The 24905-nt window shown below is 41.8% G+C and overlaps 1 protein-coding gene across 1 annotated transcript; it reads right to left on the bottom strand.

Annotated features, from left to right (window-relative positions):
* Window positions 1-24905, bottom strand: LOC148184292 (uncharacterized). Its single transcript, XM_088055133.1, is given in 3 exon segments — window positions 1-66; window positions 23104-23810; window positions 23813-24905. Coding segments are annotated over 3 exon segments (1866 nt in total).

Consider the following 24905-nt stretch of genomic DNA (forward strand, 5'->3'; position numbering starts at 1 on the left):
TCAACCAGGATTCTTCCTTTTGCAAAACCAGATGGAGATCAATTGGGAGTGCCGGTTTATGAGGACCTAAAAAGAAATAAAAGGGAATTGTTTGGAGGGCCTCAAATGGGGAGATGAGGAATGGCCCCCTGAACGCATACTAGAAAACATATGGGCCAGCTACTTGGGCACAAGATGGAAGTTGGGGGATATCGAACCCCAATTATACATGCTAAATCGCATTATAAGACTCCAAGCTGTAGTAGAATCATAACCAATGAAACAGCTGGGGCTATGGAATTAATAGTCAGTCAGCAACGCCAAGCCAGAGCTGCAATATATCAGAATAGACTGGCTTTGGATTATCTATTGGGCTGAAGAGGGGGGTGTTTGTGGAAAATTTAATACATCAGATTGTTGTTTGCAAATTGATGACAATGGAAATGCCGTCTAGATATCGCCAAAGAACATCAGAAAAATAGCCCATGTGCCAGTCCAAAAAATAGCCCTTGTGCCAAGTCCACTAATGAGTGAATAAAAATTGGTGGAATAACCTGTTGTGGAAGTCAAATGGTGGAAATAGGTTCCTTCCTATGGTTTAATATTCCTTCTTGTCTAATCCCCTGTTTCATCCAACTAATCACCAAAGTGGTGCAGGGCATGCAAATAGTAGCAATGCCTACAGACCCAAGATTGGCTACATCTGGAACGGCACAAAAAATCATGGTATTAAGAAAACAAAATAATGAAAGATGAAGAAGCTAAATTGATTTGTGAGAAAAATGAACGAGTGCTAGAAGCTAGGAAACAGGAATTATTGCTCAAGCCAAATGATTTATAAAAAAAATAAAAGGAGGGGTTGTTGTGAATTCATGTTGTAAATATTGGCTTTTCACAATTATTCTGATAGATAATTATATGCTTTCACTATATTCTTTTCTCTCGTTAGTAAGTTATAGGCTTAGGTAGGAATTCTGAATAATAAAGACATGTTTCACGGACAAGGGGAGGATCGAGCTGTGAAAAGCAGGCTGTTTATCAGCAGCAGGAAAGGGAGAGCAAACTGTTATAAAAAAGAAAAAAAAAAAAACCCGGCACCAGGACGTGGGCAGGGGGGAAGGATAAGCTCAGCTGTCCTCAGAAGAAGGATGAGGGGCCCAGACTCTTATCAACAACTGACTATCTGCAGAGATAAGGAAACCAACCCCAAAAGAATGCTGACCAGCAAGAATAATGATGACAACTGAGACTGTGCAGAGCATGATCTAAGAAGGCGGAACCAGGGAGGGGACATGCTTGAATATGCATTAACCCCTCACAGCAAGGATGGGATAAAAGGGTATCCATAGGATACCAGGTGTTGCTCTTGGCAGCGCGCCAAGGCACCCGGCCGTTTTAACTCTTTGCTTTATTTTATGTCTCTTATTGTCTTTATTAAACTTTTTAAAACTTATAGGAGTGAACTTTGTTTTTCACATAATGATAAAAACATTCTGCTCAAATTCTGTCCTTTATTTCAAGGGACAAAAACCCAGTAATACATTGCTTTATTTGATATGCTATTTATAGGGATAAAACCCATATTTTGCCTGGTTGGAGAAAAAAAGCAGTAAAGGAGTTCTTAAGTTATGCAAAAAAATACATTGGTTGTTGAACATTAAAATAATTTTAATGTTTAGGTGAGGCAATTCTAACTATATGCCAGCAGGCAAATCACCACGATTGTGGGGACAAAGTACTGATGAATTTTGAGGAAGGCAGCCCTGAAGAATCCAAATTTTCCATGCTATTGGGGAGACATGCTGCTGTCTGTGGAAAAAAGCTGCTAATGGCTTTGCCTTTCCATGTTTTTTTTGCTCTGTTTTGTGTTAAATGTGTTACACAAGTAACTGGTAGCACCCTTACATGTGGTATTGTGGGACATCAGTCTGAGGGGGCTATGGAAAAAGATGCTGCCTCAGAAGAGGAACAGGTTCACCTTTAACATAAGAGATGCAATTTTCTGTGAAAATTCTGCAGATTTTCAGTGAATGAACCATCTCACCCGTGACTACTCTGAAAATAAGACATCTCTGTCAAGATTTGAAGGATCAAGTTCTGGATCCCCATTTTTCTAAGAGCTCTTTTAGCATACAAAGAAGGTGGAGAAATGTCTGTTTCCTCCTGCAGGTAATCATGCCAAGCATGCCAGAGCCCAGACTGCGTTAGAGGTATTGTGCAAGGAGCTTGCCAAATGCAGACTTCATGGAATACTTGTTGTTAGGTTAAAGGAAGGCTTTTTCAGGGTAAAAGAAAAGCACTCATAACACTAATGCTGATGAAATCTATTGTGTGACTCGCCCTGAGCAAATGCTTCCCAGCCAAGGGATTGAAGAATGCAATTTCTGATACTTCTACTAATTAAATGAGGGGTAAGGTGTTCAAAATGTTGATGTCTTGGACGATATTCAGTTGATAACCATGCAGATGAATGAGATTAGGGAACAGGGGAGATACAGCCTTGCATGATGTTCTTTTTGAAACTCATGGCACAATACATTGTAAGAAAAAAGTTCTGGAGCTGTTAGAGGTTTAGAGCTCACACAACACCTAACAGTTCACCTGACTTTTGACTTGTCTCTGAGTGAGAAAAGAGGAAACTTCCAAAATAGGTTGCTGTCAGTGTCTCAGATGTTTTTTGCTTTGGTTACTGTAATCTTCTGTCTGGCCCCATGGTTCCTCTGCTCTCTCCCTCACATCTGTCCTAAATCTTTCTGCTAAAGTCATACTCATTTCCTCCCACACATTAGCACTCCATTGATTTCCTGTCACTTGCCATGTCAAATTCAAGCTGCTCATCTTTACCTACAACACCCTTATTGTGTGCTCCTGCCTATATATTCAGTTTCATTTCCTCTGACTCCCCCTCCCACATCTCTGATCTGGAAATTACCTCAGTTCACAGGATTTGTGGTCCACAAACAAAAAAACGGAAGTGAAACTGTTTTTAATCAATATTGATTTATTAAAATCATCTTGATTTTAATCAGCTGGTTTCTGTAGCAAGCCATACACTCCCAATAGAATGATATTGACTTAACGTATTTTTAGGTCAATAGAATCAAACCAGGACAGCTTTATTTGGGGGTGTTCCTCTTATTATTGTATAAGCTTATGATACATGCATTAGTTTGCATTGGCATACAGAAGCTAAACTGATAGAACCATTTTGAGAGCCAATATGAGTGTTGACAAGAAAACAATCTTCTTCCATTTTACACTTCTAAGATTTGAAAAGAATAAATAAATATCTTATCCTCCAACTGAAACCAATTTCTCAGAGCATTACTAGAAATAAGGAAGACCTGCACCATTGACATAACAGCAGGGCATGAAACTGTCAATGAAACAGAAAAATGTTGATCCTCGGTGATTCCTGGTTTCTCACACTTTGCCTAATTACTAAGACTTTTATTTGTCTGTAATCTGTAGGGAAGCTGTGCCTTCCTTTCCATCATGCTCCCACCTCCTCCTCCACCTTCCTAATTTGCCAGCATGTCTTTTCTACTTTTTTTGGTGTCTTTGCTTATTGCCTTTTGTAGCCATGGCATAGAGGTGATGAGCATCTAGAGCAGCACTAAGACTGATATAAAGAAGAGCTTTGCATGCTACACTTTACCAGCTGTAACTGTGTACAATTTTGACCATGGATGTTATGTGGCAATCTAATTACCCAATATCCGATCTGTACATACCTGTGTGGATACAAACATCTGGTCCTTGGTTATGTCCTAATATGTCCTTTGCTATGCTGACTTCTGATATGGGCAAACATTACCTAGTTAGTTAGTAATTGCATCTAGTTAATTCAGTTTAACAACTAGCTTCTCAAATAACTCGAACTTCCTCATTTCCCTATCACTTTCCCACAGTGAAGTCTGATTATGTGGGGGATAGGGAGACTGGCCTTTTTCTCCTGTCTGTGCTAGAAGGAAAGGCTACAGCTACCTACATGTACACAAGGAGTTCTTCAACTTCTGGTAGCTTCCTGTTCCATTTTATGTACCTAGTCAGTCACCTAAACGTTTGTATGGAGGTTTCATGCTTAAGACTTGTTAATTCTTTCTTTTCCCCATATCAAGAAGATACATGTTTGGGAGGGCTCTTCTTGTTTTGAGAGCCCAGGATTAAACACTGGCTCAGTCAATTTAACACTGTTTTCCTTATAAAACTCCTTCAAAATGTGTCAGTACTCATGGGAGATATCCTGACTGTTGCCATGCTACAGAGCTTTGCACAGGGCAGTCCTAAGGGTTCACTTCTCTTGACATAAAGCAGAAGAATGGAGAAGCCAAGAACATAGTGCACACTGCATATGTGTGTGCATGTTTTTGTGATGGCTGTAGTGTTTTTTTGCTGAATTTGTTTGCTTTGAGACTGAAGGTGAAAACAAGTGGGATCTCTCTTTTACTGAGGTCACAATAGGTCAAACACATCAGTGGTGTAAAAGTGGTTTGGCTTCCTGGTTCTCCTCACCTGAGCTAGCAGTGGCTGTTTATCAAGCACGTTTATTTTACTATCAGCAGAGATAAAGGAAGTTGAAGAAGGGGTGGGGGTTACACGAGAGGCCAAGGGCAGGGAGCTTTTCGTGCAGGCTCTCAAACACTTTGATTGTAGTTTGGGATTTTTCAAAGCTGCACATGTTGAGTAATATCTGCCAATAAACACAGCTCAGTGGGTGAGAAATCTGTCTGCCTCTTGCTGAGGATTAGAAGAGAAAAGACACCAAACGAGCAGTTTCTTCACATGTGGGTCATGCCCCTCACTGGGGTACTTGCCCCTGACCTAATCCTGTTCTACTTTGTCTCCCTCACTCCCTCCTGTCTTCTTTCCCCCTTCCACTCCTCTACTGCTGCACTACTGGTGGTCTGGTGCATGCTGCACAGATGTTTTCCCCATGCTATTATAAGATTATTTTTCAAGTGGCTTCTTGGAACAGATGTTCCAGTGTATGCACTCTCCTTCTCTTGGCTGAAAGTGCTCTTTGCAAAGAGCAGATTGCATTGCTGCTCTCCTTTTGATCTAAAGAGCTAGCGCAAGAAAAAATCCCCACACAAATGATGCTGGGTTTTGTTTTGGGCTGCTTGGCAATGGTGCACCTGGGTGTGTGTCTCCTGCTTCTTTTCTCCCCATCACTAGTGCTGCTTGCAGATGGTTTTTTCTGTGCCTTTCTTCCTCAGCCCATTTTTTTTCCCTTTGTGATCCAATACTTTACTCCCACTGCCTTTAAATTTTCTTTCATCTAACACTCTGGTATTAGTGCTTCCAAAATCATTCTCTACCCATTGCCAGCACCTCATCTTCATTTTTTCCTTCCCTTGGCAACTCTTGGACTGTTAGGATGGATTAGTCCCATGAGTGAGTACAGAACCTGTTCCCTTCTTGGTCTTTTCATTTTGAATTTATATTCATTGCTTAGTTTCTCAGTTGTCCCAGTGAATTCACCTGGTTATTGTTGCTGCTGCTTTTTCATTTTATTTCTCCTATAGGATCAGGAACATTTTCAAGAATCAAATGTTCTCATGATGTCAAAGGAGCATCTTTTCCAAGTGCCACTTAATTTAGAGGTGTAACAAAGGCATGACATGACGAAGTTGTGAAATGTATGCTATGTTTTAGAACCCTGTAGCTAGACTTAACCCACTGAATCTCATCTTTTATGATTAAAAAAATTAATTACAAAATCTTTATTTGCTCACATCCTGTCCTTTAAATAGGTAGTGTGTCAGCTTCAACTCTGTTGCCCTTAAAATTTAAACTTACATGAATTCAGTCTATAGGGACAAAAATAAATATTGCTATTTTTTTCTGAGTCAATGACAGAGAATTTTGAGTGAGTTTCTAACTTACTATTAGTCAGGTTAAGTTGATTTGGGATGATTTACATCAGGAGAGAATTTAGTTTGGATATGTCTTCAAAAAAACCTGCCCATTTTTATTCTTGTTTTAATATGGCCAACACTGCATGTACCCATTAACTCATTTTATATTGTCTTCTTATGGAAAAGTTCTTCAGAATTTAATGGGCAATGATAACCTCACCTAGGAATATAAAGGATTCTCTAACAGGAATATTATTTTCTGTTGCATTCCCAGTCTGCCCTAGATTTCTCCAGAAATGTTAATACTCCTTGTTCATTTATAGACTCGCAGAGTAATTTCTCCAGAACTCAGCTGAGCTAAAATTATGAAGTAACACTCCTTCCCAGGTTATATTTTTAAACTACAATTGTAACCTAGTGAACCCTTCCCTTCTGAAGGTTTGCTCATAGGATTGTTCTAGGGCATTGTATTTCAGAGTGTCTTTGCAATAAATGAATACAAAACCAAATACACACACACACACACACACACACACACACATATATATATATATATATATATGGGCATATATGCTTTGGCTGCATTCTTCACCCATTAAACTACTCCTACCTGTGAGCTAAGCTTGTAAGAGCTGTGGTTTTGATGCACTGCTCTCAAAGTAAGAATACCTGTAAAACTGACCTATGGGTATGAATTCACCTAGAATCCAAATAATACATTTCAGATAAATGATTCTATTTCCATTCAAATTTGGGGGCAGACTGCCATGCATCCTCCTTCTCTGGAAACTTAGAAAACTGTCCTTTCAGTAATACTGCTGGTAGGTTTCTCCTTCCTCTTGCGTTCTGCACTGAAATATTAGAAAGCTGGCTGAGCCACCTCTGTAATGTTAGCTTCTAAAAGGGTAGTGGAAGGGTAGAAGAAGAATATTGAGTGGTTTAGTGATGATTTTCAACAGGCTTATGAAAGAAAGATCATATGACAGAAAGCATGTGATCTCAGGAAACTGGATTCTCATGTTTCAGGAAATCCAGTCCTGTTTCCTGACCTTTCTGTGTGATCGGTGTTGCAGATGACATTGCAAACATTGTCACATCCAGCATGAACCTGAAGTTTGCAGGAAAAAAACCCAATAATCTCTTTTCAAACAAAATAAATAATTGAAAGTAGGCTGCGAAAACAGAGACATGTTGGCCATCCAGGTAATTTCTTCTGACCCAAGCAAGTCAGGTGTCATTCATAACAGATACTGCATTGCCTTCTTGTTTTGATTCTTCGTTGGCAGGAATTTCATTGGATTGCCAGCCTATTCCAGTGTTTAACTATTATTGCTGCCCATAAAGTTTTCTGAGTCTGAATGACATTTATGTTTGCCATTGTACAGGTAGCTGCAGCAGGATTTGTCCAAAAACTCACAGGTGACAGTGGGAATATCGAGGCTGTTTCAGCTGGGCTCCTTCAAGCCTCTGATTCAGCTGTAACCTGTTATCATAAGTCCCATAGCAGCAGCCAGGGCTTGCTTTAATTTGATTTTGTTCATTTGGATTAAATAATGAAAATGAAAACTTAACACATATTTGCTCTCCTTTTTATATAACTAAGTATTTCATTAATTGTGTCAAAATGAAAAACTGGGGGGTTGGTTGGTTATTTTAGTTGCTTTTTTGCCTTTTTGCAGACCTAAAAAATAAAACATATGGAATTATTATTTTTAAAATGTGGAAAAATTCAGTGTCACCTAAACTAATTTCTACCTGATAATATTCTGTGTGAGGATGGTATTGTAGTTGCCTTTCTGATTATCCTTCTTCAAAAGAATATGGAGCATTTAGGAGGGCTTAAACTGTACATTTCCACAAGATGGTATCACAGATGTCTCTGATGAAGATTTGCTTCCACACTGAATATCTTCCTTACTTCATGGTCCAAGGAAGAGTTTATTTTAAAACACTCTTGATCTGTGCTGGACAGAAAAATGTGAAGAACCACAACTCCTCCTGCAGTGGACATTTGCAGAAGTAAATTGCCACGAACAGCAGCAATCAAAAGCGGCACAGCCCCTGCAAAGCTTCTTAGGGATTTACTACAATTTTTTATTATCATTTAGAAAAAATAACAATCTAACCTGTAGTGATTGGCAGTTATCTGGATTTGGGTGAGTTGACAGTTGTCATGACTTTATTCACAGAATCATAGAATATTTTGCATTGGAAGAGAGCTGAAAGACATCTAGCTCCAGCTCCCTCTGCCACAGAGCAACCTGGACCTGCTTGCTCAAAACCCCATCCTAATCTACCTTGAGCCCCTTTGTCATTTTAGTTTTGTTTTTATACATAGTCAATTTTTTTTATAACATCCTCCTGTACATTTCACTTTTGGAGTCCTTTGGAGGACAAATTGCATTGCCCTGCTTCCAGATGTGACCACCCCAAAATTTCCTGTTAGAGGTATTGCTAACAGAGCTTAGGCAAAAGAAATCATGAGAAGGTGGCTTTCCAAGTGCATCCAGCCAAGGAACATCAGGACAAAGTGATAGCTCTCGGTTGCAAAAATGAAAACATAGATCCTGAATGACTGAATCTGAACACTTCAAGAAAGATTTAACAAGGGTAAAATCCTATTTCTTCTACAATCTATTATTTAATAACCTGGGAAACCAACAAGGTAATAAATTTGAGAAAACATTATTATTCATGATAGACTGCTGTCAGTGACTTGACTTAATTTTGTGTATTCATTAACAGTTATACTCAATCAGAGAACTTTGAAATAAAATAGCAAATCTTGTCCTATTTTATCTGAGAAGATAGAAGGGGAAGACTATTCATAGCAAAATTTAAAGGAAGTATTGGCTTAACTTGCAGTTCTGAACTCCAGTCCCTAAAGTGCACTGAGTCCTCCATGGGGGCTGCCATTAAATTTGACAGTCAGTGCATCTGCCTCCTACCCTGTGTCAGATACACCTAAACATATATAGGCACCTTGAACCCCAGTCCCACAATTTATAGGCTGTGGATGAGGTGGAGTTCCATAAATTTAAGTTCCTCTTTCATGGTAACAGGTTTGTGCTCTTGGACTGAGATCTCTGTACTACATCTTTCTGAACCATAATAAATACCTTTTTTTTCTTTTTTTTTTTTTTTCCTGATCAGCATTGTGATATCTATGATGTTCAGAATATGATGTTCCTGAGAGACAAAAGAGAGGAATTTTTTTATTTTTGTCCTTTTGTCCTACAATTGCTTTTTTATTCTATATGCACATTTTATAACACCTATAGCTTCTGCTTTGAGGCTTCCATAGAGTTACGGACTTGGCAGAGGCCTGAAGGACTAACTCACACTAAGTCTGATTTAACATCACTGTTCTCTTTTGTGATTTCCAGCTTTCTGAGTTCCCCTAGGCAACCTTTTCCTGGATTGTGGAATGGTTTGTTTGGTCTGACTCTTCATTGCTTAGAAGTAGGGCCCTTACTTTTGGCTTGTAATTGTAACTAAATGTCAAATAAATGCAGTAATGGTAAAAAAACCACATCCCAAACATTGTGGTGATAAACTGACACTAAGTAACGTTTTCTGGGAACTTTTTCTGTTCTGTCAAGGTCTGAACATTTCTTTTTCTTCACAGTTACTGAAGGACATTCATGTCCTCTCTTCCCCGCATGCCTCTGGATGCCGCAGTTAGTCACACTCATCTCAGACAATCCTCCTATCCCTCTTCTTTTCCTCAGTCCAGCATAGCTCTGGATGTATCTGGACGCATCACCACCAACCATCTGGATGCTAATCTTGCTGCAACTGTTTGCCCCTGGATATTTGAGGCTGCAATCTAAAATTACCTTGTAGGAAGGATAGGGTTAAAGAGCATCGTGGGGTTCACAGGAAAGTGTTCAGTGGGCAAGGATAAGAGACATCTTAATCCACAGGATGATCTTTCTCCATCAGTACCTTACAATTGTCTTACGGAACTAATTATTAATAGTTCAGTAATCTTCAGCTTGCAAACGTTTTTAATGACAAGCTTCACTTCCAAAGCTTCTGCGTCCCTTCTCCCTGGACAAACATGTGGCAATCTATTAATATTAAACCAAATGTTGCTTATTTAAATGATAAATGGAAACCATGTTATTGTTTAACAGCTCTGTTTGGAAAGAGGTTTTGTGGTGGGCATGTAACAGAATGGGAGGAACCCAAGTGGCAACACAGAGCATTAAGTTGAGGTGGTAACAAATGCAGCAGTCAGCTAGGAAAGGCTGTGAAAATTTACAGACAGGAGAACAGGGCTCTTTGATTTGGGAATCAGGTTTTAAGCCATATTTTTTGATTGCACAATTGAATTTAACTCTTAGCTAACAAACAGACCTAGCATTTGATGTTGCAAAGTCCATCTCACAGGATGTTTTCCTCCTGGCTCATAAGACTTATGAAATAGGCTTTTTCTTTTTTTTTTTTTTGTCACTGCAGTGCAGTTGAATTCAGAGAAGGCTTAAATAACATTGCAGAAGTCTTCCTTTCCAAAGGACAGCCAAAACTTCCTTGGCTCACCTGCCAGTTCTGTTCTGACTCTTGTGTGTCACACAGCTGTCAGCTCACACCACACAGTTGGATGACTACTGAGTTTATGAGAATATTTGTGACCACTCTTAATTTAGATGAAAGCTATGACTCCAGCAGCCAATGGCAGGCAAACATTGGCTGCCTAAAAGATATGAGCACTTTCTTTTATAAAAATGCATTCTAGTTTCTGGCACTTCCTAGATGGCTGAGCTCAAGGGCTGGAGAATGTGAGGTTGGGACACTGTGATTCAGCTGTTTGCTGTATAGCATTCATTATTATCTTGTGTATTTTCCCACAAGGACAGTTATAAATAATTTTGTAGTGATCAGATGGGAAAAGTAAGCACAATCCTTACTCAGCACAACTGGAGAACAGGCTTCCCATCATCCCTCCCCCTCCTTTCTCTGTCGACACCCTTGTTGTTCCCTGACCACTTTTACTACTGGAGTAGTGGCCCCAGCCTGGGTGCTGCTGGTGCAGGGACTCTTCACCTGGGTGAGGAGGGTGAACAGGGGGGCAAAGAGCCATGAGGAATGCAAGGAACCTGACTCTGCCTCCCCTTCCACATGCCAGCTGGAGCAAATGGCTCTAGGTCTGATTCAGGGTCCTCTGAAGTCCATGTAAATATTTGTGTTGATTTCAGTAGTTTTGGATCAGCACCTGTGTACACAGATGAAAGTAAGGGGTTTTTTTTCCCATAAAAGGACAAAGTCATGTTTTCCTTTCATAGAGAGAAAGGAAGCACCAATACTGCCTTCCCTGCTCTGTGCCTGGGATAGTCCCACTTGATGTTGCTGTGCACCCTGATTAGTTGTTCTAGCTGATCCCTAGAAAGTCTTACTTGGGCACATGCCTCCATTCTTCTTGTTCCTAGACAAAGGAATGATGCATGATGTTTTCTGCCTCTTAATTTTCAATGTTCAAGGGGTAATGAAAGGCCAGGAACACTTAATGAAATGTGTCCATTCCAAGAGAGGGAAAATTAAGCTGTTATTACCCAAGGCAACTGTAAGTCAGTGTGAGTGACACAAGACATTGATTCTTTAAAAGTACGTTCCACTTGTGATACCATGCAATTCCTGTTTTTCCTTTAAAGCCTTTGTACCTGAAGCTGTGTGGTTTAACTGATTCGTTTGGCGTTTTTCTTTTCTTGGAAGAACATGGATGAGGAGCTCACAAGCAAACAAAGTCTAAGGCTACAGTCCAGAAAAGTTTACCATTTCATAAGTCACAAGTCACTTAAGTTCCTGTTTATGTCGCTGCATCTCTGAAAATAAAGTGTAATAAGGTCAATTCCCAGGCACCTGCATGATTTAAAAAAAACCAAAAGGAATTTATAGCCCGTGATTCATCAATTTGATTGACTGCAGTTGCGTTAATGATCTGCGTTTAATCCATTTTCTTCACTTTAATTCTGTGGTTTCAAAGTCTGTCTCATAGGTTGATCAAGTCCCTCATTATAAAGTGTACTTTGAAATTTGGACCACAAAAACTTTCTTTTACATGTCATCAAGATCATAATGAAGATGAAATGAAAAAGATTATGGCAGTAATTCTGTGGGATTAAAAAATTATTTCATATTGTTTTTCAGTTGGAAGGAAAAGATGGCTTTCTGTATTCTTTTGAAATGCAAAGGAGTTCAGTTATTCTATTCCTGGAGTATGTTTCTATTGATCTCTTATGATTCATCTCTGGAAGAAGTTTCTGGATTGAACACTTGTAAATAAAAATCTTGTCATTTGGGGGAAAATGGACATTAAGGGTGTTTTGAGAACCCTTGCAATGCTTTCATAAGTGACAATACTTTGATGAAGGCTAAGATTCTGTGTTCTGGTCAATAACACAAAAATTTCCAACTCTTTATGGACCACAAGTCCTGTTTGGGGCAAAGTGGTAGTGGGGAAGCATTGCAGGAGGTGTAAGTATGTTTGTGTGCAAATAAGGAGAAATTAGGGAGATGTTGGCACAGGACTATTCAGCAATAACAGATTTGGAGGTCAGACAATTGTGGAAAAGCAAAGATCACAAAAATTTAGAGAAGTGTGTGGCAGAGGGAGCAGCATCCTTTGCAGGAGGATAAGTTAACCACAGAGAGGGGAAAAAGAGAATAAGAGGAATGAGATTTGTTGACTCAAGAGCCAAAATCCTGTTTAGCCATGGGAGAAACATAAAAGGTGGTTGATTAAATATTAAATGAATACTTGAAGAAGGTGAATACATAAAGTTGTGTGAGATGCCATTGATCAGAGCAGAAACTGATGCCATGTGATTTCTGCCAGGTTTCTGGAAGAGTCAGGGCAAAAATTGCTGGCAGATATCCAATTTCCTTGCTCTTAGGCAATCTGTAGATAATTCTTTACAGTCCCCAGACCTTTGTGAACCACCTTCAAGTGCTGTCTCTGGCACTGTCCAGAAAAATCCCTGAGAGTAAGGGATCAGGGTAGAAGCACCTGCTGAGAAGACAAAAGGGCCCTGCCCAAAGGACAGAAAGACCACTTTGGACATAACTATTGATTGGTTTTTTAATTACTTTTCATGTTACAGCAGAAGTAAGGATTAGAGCTGAAGAGGCTTCTCTTTATTTTCTGTGGGGTTTTTTTCAGGAACAATTATCTGAGGACGCAGCAAGCCTGATTTTTAAGCTCCTTACTAGTTCCAGAGAATTCTCAGACACATGAGGACAAATAGTCTTCTTATATTAAGTGCATGGTGCCGTTTTCCCCTTTTCCAGCCTGGGCTCTTTTCTCCTCATGCTGGTAAACTCTGTTGCTTCAAATGTCTTGGTTGCCTGTCTGGAAAGGCTGGTTGAGACCCAGACATATGGTAGGGGGTTGGCAGACAGCAAGGCTCCAAGGTCTCAAAGGTCTCATGTAGCTGGGGTACTTACCACACATAGTTACGGAGAAACTGTTCATGTTGGCTGATGTTAATCAGCTGTAGTCAAGCCACAGGGAAGAAGGAAGGCAGAATAAAGAGGTGCAGGGGGAAGCTTTCCTGCCATGAACAGGGATAGGCAAGGAAACACACTAATTTCAGTGTCACCTCTGTAGGACTAGGTGACACCAGCAGTATGTATTCACAGTCTGGTAGAAGACCAGACTAAGAGCGTCACTGACCCGAGTCCTGTTCTGTTGGGAGGGTGCTTGTTGTCAGAAAATACAAAGGAATGGGTCAAGAAATGCCTTCATTTGGAGCCTGTCAAAGTTTTGTGTGTTGTCCTCAGAGCTTACAGATGTACATCTCTTCCTCAGAGAGTGTGAAATGACGGCCAACCTGCCTTATGCACCAGAGACAGCTCTTTGATTAAAGAATCCTGGTACTTCTGGGTTGAGTCAAACTTTTGATATAGGGCAGAGTGGGACATTTTAGAACTGTGAGGTGCAAACATACAAGGAAAAAATTGAAAAAGGCACTGTCTATTGAGTAGCAAAAGTTTGAGAGTAAGACTACCTGTCAGCAAACAGACTAGATTTGGCTCAATTTAAGGTGGGCTAAAAGCCTGGATTGTGAGGACGGATGGGGCATTTCAGCCAAATACCATAATGAGCAGTGCCTGTGAATGCTGTTTTAGAGGTGTGGATGTGACCAAACAGTAATTCATGGTGTCTGCCAGAACCCCAGGGCTTTCCAAAGGAGTGATTTCGAGAGTGGAACATCATATTACTGTGACAAAATACTTGTGCTGCCTTATCCAGTTGTCTTAGCTTGTGTATAAGAGACAAAAATAGGAGAAGTAAGAAATAATGTAAAGTGTCTAACATATGACAAAAAAAAGATTGTAACGAGTATGGGAAATAAAATTGAGATGTAACTATATCTGATTATGGAACTACACAGTGGAAGGAGGGTGACACTGGTAGCCTGTTATGTTCAATTAACTGTTAATGATGGATAGTATACTGGAAAAAAATTAAGATCCATGGCTGTGAATTCAAGAGAAACACTGAAGACTGACTAAATGTCACCAAGCCCTGGAGATAAGTGAGAGCTGGACTGTGCACATATCCACCATGTTTGCAGACAAATAGACAAATAGGTTATCATGGCTGTGGTCCTGCTCCTGGGCAGCAAATGACCAAAAAATCACTCTTGAATCTCTCTCACTAGGGACTGGAAAAGGGAGAGCTTGAGGTTATGGTTACCTCTCCTCCCCCTGCTGCCACAGTTGCCTGAACATGTGTCGTGGTTTTAAACCAATAACTAAGAAAATTACTTATTTCTTGCTGTGAGATATGGATTAGAACAAGAGCAAAACAGGCATAAAACTTAAAAGGAAAAAAAAAGAAAGTTTATTGACAAACTACAATAAGAACACCAGAATAAACTTCCAGAAAAACCTTTTCATCCCCTGTCTACCCACTATTCCCTTGTTCACATGACAAAAGAGACAAAAACTTTGGAACTTTGATGGTTAAAACAGTCCCAATTCTTGCTACAGTCTTTTCACCAGTCTTTATAGAGAAACAGAAGTTTCTTCCTGTTAATTTATGGAGTTTCTCACAAGAAAAACTATTTTTGTTATAGTTTTCCATTGCTCTAATGTTAGCTGCCCAGAGCTGCTGTTATTAGAGCCCACTCCTCCCATTTTCACATCACTCTCAAGTGTGTATGGGCTATGTGTCTAGGGATGGGATTTTTAAGGATAAGTTATTCAAAGGCAAAAAGTCTTCTTCATCTGTTTCTGTGAGCTTCACTGGAAAACAGTTTTCTCATTGCCTCTCAAGGCTTCAAATCTTCCAGCACTTCACTGTACCATAATTACTCTACTTTTTACTCAAAATTTACACTTTGAACACTCTATTCCTCCCTATATACTGTCATGAATTAAAGGAGTGTTTTCAAGACCTTATTGTCCATTTCCATAGTTTTAACAGAAAGATATTTCAGCTTAATTAAAGCATCTTCTTAATTCTCTACCTTTTCTGAAGCTTCTTTTCTTTCCTGTCACTGGTAGTTTATAAAGTCTCTTTTCATGTTGATCACTCTCTTTTCTCTGTCTGGATAAAAAGATTAATCCGCAAGTCTCATCTGGGAAATGAAAGAGTTAAAATCTTGCCCAGGCTGTTGTAGGTAGTTCTGTGGCCTCGGCCGGTGCAGGAGCTGGAGCCGTCTGCGATGGAAAGTTCCTCATGGCTGCTCTGGAGAGTGCAGTCGCCGCGCCCAGCCCGCTGCAGGTCTAGAGCCTCTCTCTTTCTTCACTCAGCAGTTTCTAGTGAATTTAGTTACAGCAGAAAACCTGCAGCCGAGCCAGAGATCGGCTCGGCCCGGCCCGGCCAGAGCCCGGAGAAAACCTTCCTCAGGGCCCGCATCTCCCAGCCGGGAGACGCTGGGCCCAGCCCAGTCCCCGCCCGGCCGCATGGCCTGGGCAGGGAGCGGGAGGCCTGGAGCTCTGCCACCCTTCACAGCCAGGAAAACAAAGAGAACCAAGAGAGCTCTGGTTTTACACTTTAAGGTAGGGTTCACAAGTTGATCCACACTTTTCAATGGCCTAAACTGCTGTCAATTCTCAGCAATGACCGATAATTGGTCAGGAGAAAAGACTCCAGGCAGTTCCCAGCAACTTAAACTTTCTTAAAGGTAAAGTAACTCCATGACAACATGATTGCAATTTTATATTTTGTCTCAGTAAGGCTTTAGCAACCTTCTACCTTCCGATTGCTACTTCAGTACCAACTGTCTCTGTTCTCTGCACCCACTTGTCCTGGCCCCCTGCTTGTCTAAGGGATAGACACTAATGCTGCTGGTGAAGTGACTGTATATCCAAAATAAGAAACCACAGCCTTTTTTAATTGTGTAAAGATATGAAGAAATATCCATAAAAAGACAAGAACTTCTATATGTAAATAGTATCTGGTAAGGTGGTACAATGTATTTATTTTTGAGGAGGAAAACTTTCTCCTGGAAATGTGGAACTCTTGATTACTTTTTTCTTTTTAGAAACTAGACTTAGACATTCAACAGTCATCCAAATATTGAAGTCTTCTGAAAGTCAGGTTTGGATGGTGGGCTCTTCTAAAAAGTATGCCATAAATCAATAGTGAGCAATTTTAATTTCCATTTGCACTGAAGAAATCCTTTTTATAAGACCGGTCTTACAGCATAGTTTGTACCAGCTCACCTTGTGGAATTTCTCATTTACTCTAAAAGAAGAAAAAATAAAATTGAATCAATGAAACTGGTTCTTTGATACAACAGGTTAGAGTTTGTATTATTTCTCGTATCTGAGGAAGTCCATATCTGAGGTAAAGGCCAAATAAATACATGGAGTAATTACTCAGAAGAGAGGGGCTTGCATGGAGTGGAGGGAAATTAATTCTGGAAGAAGTCTCAGAAAAAGAAGATACAGGCAATCAAGACATGATTCTTTTAAGAATCACAGACCATTGTTTTGCAGAGTGGTCACAGTATATCGCTGATTTTACCCGTGTGTATAATGATGTTAGAGGTTACAAAATTCATCTAAGAACTAAAAGAGCAGCTCAAAATGAGGCTGCAACAGTACTTTAAAATGGTGAGCTGCACCAGACCAAGATCTTAAGATTGTGGAAATAAGAATTAGAAGGGAAGATAGAGCTGAATGATCAGAATTTAAACATACAGGTTATAGAAGACCTATTACAAAAATTATGCTCAGGAAATATTTCACACTTCAAGAACATGGAAATACTAAGCCCGATAAGGTAGGCTAGACTTGAGTCTTATTAGAAAATCACTTTTTAGACTTGTCTTTTCTAACCTCAAGATTCTGTGTTTGAGGGAATTATTCTTGGGTTGTTTTTTTTTTGGGGGGAAGCTAAGGTCTGGAAGCTGTTCTTCACTAAAGAGATTTTTCTGAGACAATATTTTACTATACTTCTATCTTATTCCCTTTTGAATGATCTGCCTGTCATTGTGGTATTTAAATTCCATATACAAAACAAAACAAAACAAAACAAAAAGTAAACATACTTAGATGACATAGAACTAGTGAATATACATGGGAAATTCTGCCTTTCTGTAAGCAGAAATGTAATAAAGAACACATTTAAATGAAAACAAAAATTATGGATATGTAATTGTAGGATTTTTCATGTTAATTGAATTGAAATTGAATTGAAAGCTTGTAATTTTATATATTGGACAGTACATAGGAAAAGTACAGTCTTGATTTCACACTGTAATACCTGTGAGTGTTTTTTCCTCAAATAAGTATCTGTATTCTGATGTGTAAGACCTCTGTTCTGCAACACTTCAGTATGCAACTGGGTCAGTTTTGTTTAGGACAGCCATCAACCTAACTGAACAGCATATTTGGAGTCAAATTCCCCAAAAGGGGTAGAAAAATTAAAGTTACTGGCATATAGGTTCAGTGTGACTGCTTAGATATGGACAGATATTCCTAAGTTTACAGGAGGGAGTTATTAGATCTAAATCTTATTTTAGATTCTGGTTCAGTTTATTACTTTGTCTGGCCAGAAATAAATGCATGTTTTAGATCTTAGGGATTAATCTTGCAAATATGTAATGCAGGTTTAATTTTACCATACCTGAAAAAGTTTTAAGGCATGTTAATATTATCAGGCTAAGGTTCTCTGGGTAGGGGAAACCTGACTTTCTCATTGACTTCCAATTGGGATCAGCAGAGTCAGGATTTGCATTGGTATCCATGATATATGAGTTTATATCCTTGATATAAACCATAAGGAATACATATATGTTTTCAAGTGTCCTTTAGGGACTTTCAGACCACTTTCCTGTAATCTCGTGTTCCCTTTCAGACCTTGCCTTCTGACAAACTTCTACTCTAAAACCAAGATGCAAAAAAGTTTAAGTGGAGCAATGGCCATCTCATTTGCTGTCTGAATGATCATAATAATGGGTCAGTAATCAGAGGAAGAGGACCATGGTTCTTGTATAAAGGGGATACATCTGTGAATAACATCTTAGTTGGCACATCCTTAACAGACACCAGATTGCTGATATCCACAGCTGACTGCAGTGCTAGGGCTGGAGGAAAATTAAGGCTGAATACCTTAAGGAATATGAGGCTTCTAGGAGTGTTTTTTAGGAGGAGTGTCATGATTAATTTTAGATTTTAGATTTAATTAATTTACTAAAAAAATAATTAATAAAAATTAGATTTATATTTTTTTCTCTAAAGTCAGTAATGAAGGAGATAAAACTATCACATTTTGAAGTGTAGAATAAAGGGCTAACTTAGGGTGGAGGGGACTTCTGCTGCTGCTGTTTGTTCTGCTGCTGCTGCTGCTGCTGCTTCTCCTGCTACTGCTTCTTCAGCAGAGCCAGCTCTGAGATCAGACCAGGTTGCTTAGAGCTTTATTTAGTCTGGTCTTGAAAACCTCCAACCTTCCTAGGTCTCCACTACTCAACTGTCCTACTAAAGAATACTTCTGCAGGTGTCCTGGTTTAGGGCAAATTTGGGAGAAAACCTCCAATGGGGCCCCACCCCCGGGAAGCAAACCCACGTGGCCCTTTTCTCCCACCCCCCAACCGGTTTGGGAAGAGATTTCTCTGAAGGAAGTGGAAAAAACCTGTTTATTTCACAGGCACAGCACTACCCAGCACAAAAATGAACGATATCAAATTACAAAACCTCTCGCCGTTCAGAAGAGATGACAAACTTCAGAGGGTCTCTTTCCTGTGGGTGTTCGCTCTGTTATCAGTCCCTCTGGCGCTGGAAAATGCCGCTGCCCAGGCTGGGCTCCCGGTAGTCCACGGGTGCAAGCTCCCGGTGCTCCCCCGAGTCCCCAGTTCAGAGCAGCTTTGATTCGTTTCAGAAAAAGGGAAAGAAAACAGTCCAGGAAGACCTCTCTGCTCTGGCTAGTTGGAAAGCCAAGGTGATCTGTGTCTTGTTGTCTGTCTGTGCTGTAGTCAAAACTCCTGATGCGGGGGTGGGGGGGAGCAAGTACAGTCTCTGATAACAGACTCGGTGCTTCTTTTCCACTCACTTTTACTCTGAGATGGAATTTTAAGAATACAAAACCTGTGTCTGGGTTAGGTGGACGAATGGGGATACAATTTAACATCATAATCAACCCAGGACATTCCACCCCTTATCCCCATATCGTCGACTTACTGCCAAAACTAACATTCCAACTCTGCACACATTTACATACATAGAAACTTACCCTCCGTTCCACCCAAAAAATACAAGCAATATATCCATCATGCCCCTGTCATGCCCCACACCAAGCTACTGAATCCAGACCCCCACACTGGAGAGCGGCAGGATTCCCCACTCTCTCATTTTACTCACTCAAAACACCATCTTTCACTTGCTCATACCTTCAACACTTACACATTTCCTTCTCTTTCATGTCTGCGTGGTTTAATGTACAGACAATGGCAGTAACCTTTTACCCAAGGATCAGGTCTCCCTGAGGTACACATCGTGTTGTTCCATCTCTCTGCATTATTCACCATGTACAACCTGGTCCTTGAGCAAAGACAACCCCATGAACGGGTTTGTCTGTGCTTGAGGTAGAATTGACCCAAACTGTCTTCCCTAGCAGACCTCTGACATGTACCACTGGGACTTTGTTTCCGTCTACTACATGTAAAGACTCAGACTGGGCAGGACCTGCTCGGTTGGTGGAACCTCTGGTGTTGACTAACCAGGTGGCCTTTGCTAGATGTTGCTCCCAGTTTTTAAAAGATCTTCCACCCAGTGCCTTTAAGGTGATTTTTAATAGTCCATTGTACCTCTCCACTTTCCCAGCTGCTGGTGCATGGTAAGGGATATGGTACACCCACTCAATGCCATGTTCCGTAGCCCAGCTGCTTATAAGGCTGTTCTTGAAATGAGTCCCATTGTCTGACTCAATCCTCTCAGGGGTGCCATGCATCCAAAGGACCTGCTTTTCAAGTCCCAGGATGGTGTTCCAGGCTGTAGCATGAGGCACAGGGTAGGTTTCCAACCATCCAGTGGTGGCTTCTACCATTGTGAGCACATAGCGCTTGCCTTGGCGGGTTTGGGGCAGTGTGATGTAGTCGATCTGCCAGGCCTCCCCATAATTGTATCTGGACCACCGCTCACCGTACCAGAGGGGCTTCAACCGCTTGGCCTGTTTGATTGCAGCACATGTCTCACAGTCATGAATAAATTGAGATATGCTGTCCATGGTTAAATCCACCCCTCGGTCTCATGCCCACTTATAGGTGGCATCTCTACCCTGATGACCTGAGGCATCATGAGCCCATCGGGCTAGGAACAACTCTCCCTTATGTTCCCAATCCAAATCTATTTTTGACACTTGTATTTTTGCAGCCTGATCTACCTGCTTATTATTTTGGTGTTCCTCATTAGCTCTACTCTTGGGGACATAGGCATCTACATGGCGGACTTTGACTGGTAGTCTCCCTACCCTGGTAGCAATATCTTTCCACTCTTTAGCAGCCCAAACTGGTTTTCCTCTACGCTGCCAATTAGCCTCTTTCCACCTCTCCAACCATCCCCACAGAGCATTGGCCACCATCCATGAATCCGTGTAGAGGTAGAGTTTTGGCCACCTCTCTCTTTCAGCAATGTCCAGGGCCAGTTGAACAGCTTTGAGTTCTGCAAGTTGACTTGATCCACCTTCTCCTTCAGTGGCCTCTGCGACCTGTCGTGTGGGGCTCCATACGGATGCTTTCCACTTCTGGTTCATCCCTACGATGCGACAGGAACCATCAGTGAAAAGAGCGTAGCGTGTTTCTTCTGCTGGCAGCTGGTTATATGGTGGAGCTTCTTCAGCCCTTGTCACTTCCTCTTGTTCTTCATCTGTGAGACCAAAATTTTCACCTTCAGGCCAGTTTGTAATTATTTCCAAAATCCCAGGGCGATTCGGTTTACCAGTACGGGTGCGCTGTGTGATAAGAGCAATCCACTTGCTCCATGTTGCACTGGTTGTATGATGGGTGGAAGGAGCCTTTCCCTTGAACATCCATCCTAGCACCGGTAGTCGGGGTGCCAGGAGGAGTTGTGCTTCAGTGCCAATCACCTCTGAGGCAGCTTGGACTCCTTCATAGGCTGCTAAAATTTCTTTTTCTGTTGGGGTGTAATGGGCTTCAGACCCTCTGTAGCTTCTACTCCAAAATCCTAATGGTCGGCCTTGAGTCTCACCAGACACCTTCTGCCAAAGACTCCAGGACAGACCATGGCTCCCGGCTGCAGAGTAGAGCACGTTCTTCACATCTGGTCCTGTCCTGACTGGGCCAAGGGCTACTGCATGAGCGATCTCCTGCTTGATCTGAGCAAAGGCTTCTTGCTGCTCAGGGCCCCAATGGAAATTATTCTTCTTCCGAGTGACCAGGTAAAGAGGGCTCACAATCTGACTGTATTCAGGAATATGCATTCTCCAAAACCCTATGACACCTAAGAAAGCTTGTGTTTCCTTCTTATTAGTTGGTGGAGACATTGCTGTGATTTTGTTGATGACATTAGTAGGAATCTGATGCCGTCCATCTTGCCACTTTACCCCCAGGAACTGAATCTCATGAGCTGGTCCCTTAACTTTACTCTTCTTGATGACAAAACCAGCTTCCAGGAGGATCTGGATGATTTTCTCTCCTTTCTCAAACACTTCTGCTGCTGTGTTCCCCCACACAATGATGTCATCTATGTACTGTAGATGTTCTGGAGCCTCACCCTTTTCCAGGGCAGCCTGGATCAGTCCATGGCAGATGGTGGGGCTGTGCTTCCACCCCTGGGGCAGTAGGTTCCAGGGGTATTGCACTCCCCTCCAGGTGAAGGCAAACTGAGGCCTGCATTCTGCTGCCAGGGGAATGGAGAAAAATGCATTGGCAATGTCAATAGTGGCGTACCACTTCACTGCCTTGGACTCCAGCTCGTACTGGAGCTCCAGCATGTCTGGCACGGCAGCGCTCAGAGGTGGAGTCACTTCATTCAATACACGATAGTCTACAGTCAGTCTCCATTCTCCTTCAGATTTACGCACAGGCCAGATGGGGCTGTTGAAGGGTGAGTGGGTTTTGCTGACCACCCCTTGGCTCTCCAGCTCTCTGATCATCTTGTGGATGGGGATCACAGCATCTCGAGTTGTTCTATATTGTCGGCGGTGCACCGTCGAGGTGGCAATTGGTACCTGCTGTTCTTTCACATTCAGAAGTCCTACTGTAGATGGATTCTCGGACAGTCCAGGCAAGGTGTTCAGTTGCTGGACACCCTCTGTCTCCACAGCTGCTATTCCAAATGCCCACCTGAATCCTTTTGGGTCTTTGAAATACCCACTTCGGAGGTAGTCTATGCCCAAAATGCATGGAGCCTCTGGGCCTGTCACAATAGGATGTTTCTTCCATTCATTTCCAGTCAGGCTCACGTCTGCTTCTACCAAGGTAAAATCCTGCGATCCCCCTGTCACGCTAGCAATAGAAACAGATTCTGCCCCTACATGTCTTGATGGGATTGGCGTGCACTGTGCACCAGTGTCAACCAAGGCCTCATATCGTTGTGGTTCTGATGTGCCAGGCCAACGAATCCACACAGTCCAAAAAACACAATTTTCCCTAGCCTCTACCTGGCTAGAGGCAGGGCCCCTCTAAGCCTGGTTATCCTTCTTTCCTTTGGTATATGTCTTGGATGTTCCTTCAAGGGGATCAGACATGTCATCATCATCATACCTGGCAGTTTGGCTACGTGCAACTGGAGCTGCTTCCCTTTTGGTGGAACTTCCTTTGTGACTCTTCTCCTCCTTCAATTCACGCACCCGTTGTGCCAGAGCTGCAGTAGATTTCCCATCCCACCTCCTCATGTTTTCTCCGCAATCACGCAGGAAGAACCACAGCTCAGCTCGTGGGGTATACCTTCTCTCCCGATCTGGGGAACGCCTGCGTTGAGTGCCAGGACCTCTGATCTGTACTGCTGAGATTTGGAGAAGGTCCTCTTTAATCTCATCTCTAAGTTTCTTGTGATTCTCCTCTATCTTATCTTCTAATTTCTGCAGACATGTTTCCACAGCTGTGATTCTTGCATGTGTGGGGCCATGCACGGCATCTGCGTATGCTCGAAGCTTCTTCGCCATATCTAGCACGGTCTCCTCCCTTTCATCCCGTTTCATCATTTCTAACGCAGATGCATATTCTTGTGGCCCAAGTCGTACCAATTTTCGCCACATCACGGATGTACATGGCACCAAGTCTGGATTCTTAGTTGGTATTTCATCTGAAAAAACAATCTCTGCCACTGCCATTTCTCTCAGGCGTTGGATCCCTTGTTCGATGGTTTTCCACTGTGTTTGCTGCATGTAGAGGTCATCTACACACAGATATCTTTGGGCTACGCTTTCAAGGACCCGTGCCCAGAGACTGCGAGGGTTAGCCTCCCTCATCATCCCCTGGTCGATAACTGGATCGTGTGACAGGGATCCCAGATGCCTCGCTTCAGTGCCATCTAGAACTGTAGCTTCACCTGCGCGTCCCACAGACGGACTAACCAACTAATTATAGATTCATCAGGTCGTCAAGTGTAGTCCTTCCTCAGGCCACGAAGATCTTTCAGGGAAAAGGACTCAATATTAGCTTCTGATCTTGTTCCAGTTGCTTTGACTCTTGGTTTTGTGTCAGGAGGCGTTGAGGGTCCTTCTCCTGCATCATCATCGTCATCATCCACTGGTCGATCGGTTTTGTCTGTGCACTTTCCACTTCTTGTGCTAGTAGCAACAGCCATTGGTTGAGGCTTGCTGTCTGGTTTAGCTACCAGCTTTGTAACTGGGAGGTTGGCTGCAGCCTGAGTAATTGGGGTAACTGTTGATTTATCTCCCTGTCCCCTTTCTCCTGTCTGCTGCCCTACAGTATCCAGCAATGTACGGTACGCATATGCCAGGGCCCAGCTTACTGCAATGATCTTTTTTTCTTTGGAATTATCCTGACACTTCTCTTTCAGGTATTTCCCCACCTCAGCTGGATTCAGAATTTGTTCATGTGGAAAGTCCCAACCTACAGGGTCAGAAAATCCCTTCAGGATTTGGCCCATATCCTCCCATTCTCCACCCCACTCAGGATTTTCCATGCTTGGTTCAGGGGTCTCATCAGTCCCTCTAGAAATCTCAGCCCTCATTCTAGAGAGGCTGAAGACTGTATAGAGGAAACTTACCAGATTAAATGCCAGAAAGATGGTCTCTTTAACATTCAGGGGAAACTGAACACTCGCCAATAGTGATGTAACCGATTCAGAGGAGAAGAAGGAAAGGAAAGGTTGAAAAGCCTCATTCCCTGCTCCTCCTCTAACAAACTGGGTGCATAACCATACCCATGAATCCTTTATATTTGGAACAGACTCCAGCACCTGAATAAACTTCTTGGAAATCATAATCACTAGGCCCAGCCCAATAGCTATTCTAATCCGTGCCCCTCTACTGTAAAAGCTATGTGTTAGGGACAATACCAGGGCTAGTTGTGGATAAGAAAATAAACCAAGGGACCATAAAGGTATTAAAACCTCAAAAAAGCCTAGCAACCAGAAACACATGAAGGCCTGCACCCCAAAAGACATTATTAATTCAAGCAGCAT

The sequence above is a fragment of the Pseudopodoces humilis genome, chromosome 5 (genome assembly GCF_049639895.1).
Source record: "Pseudopodoces humilis isolate 2021_Gansu_Grassland_sample_001 chromosome 5, ASM4963989v1, whole genome shotgun sequence".
In the NCBI taxonomy this organism is placed as follows: Eukaryota; Metazoa; Chordata; class Aves; order Passeriformes; family Paridae; genus Pseudopodoces; species Pseudopodoces humilis.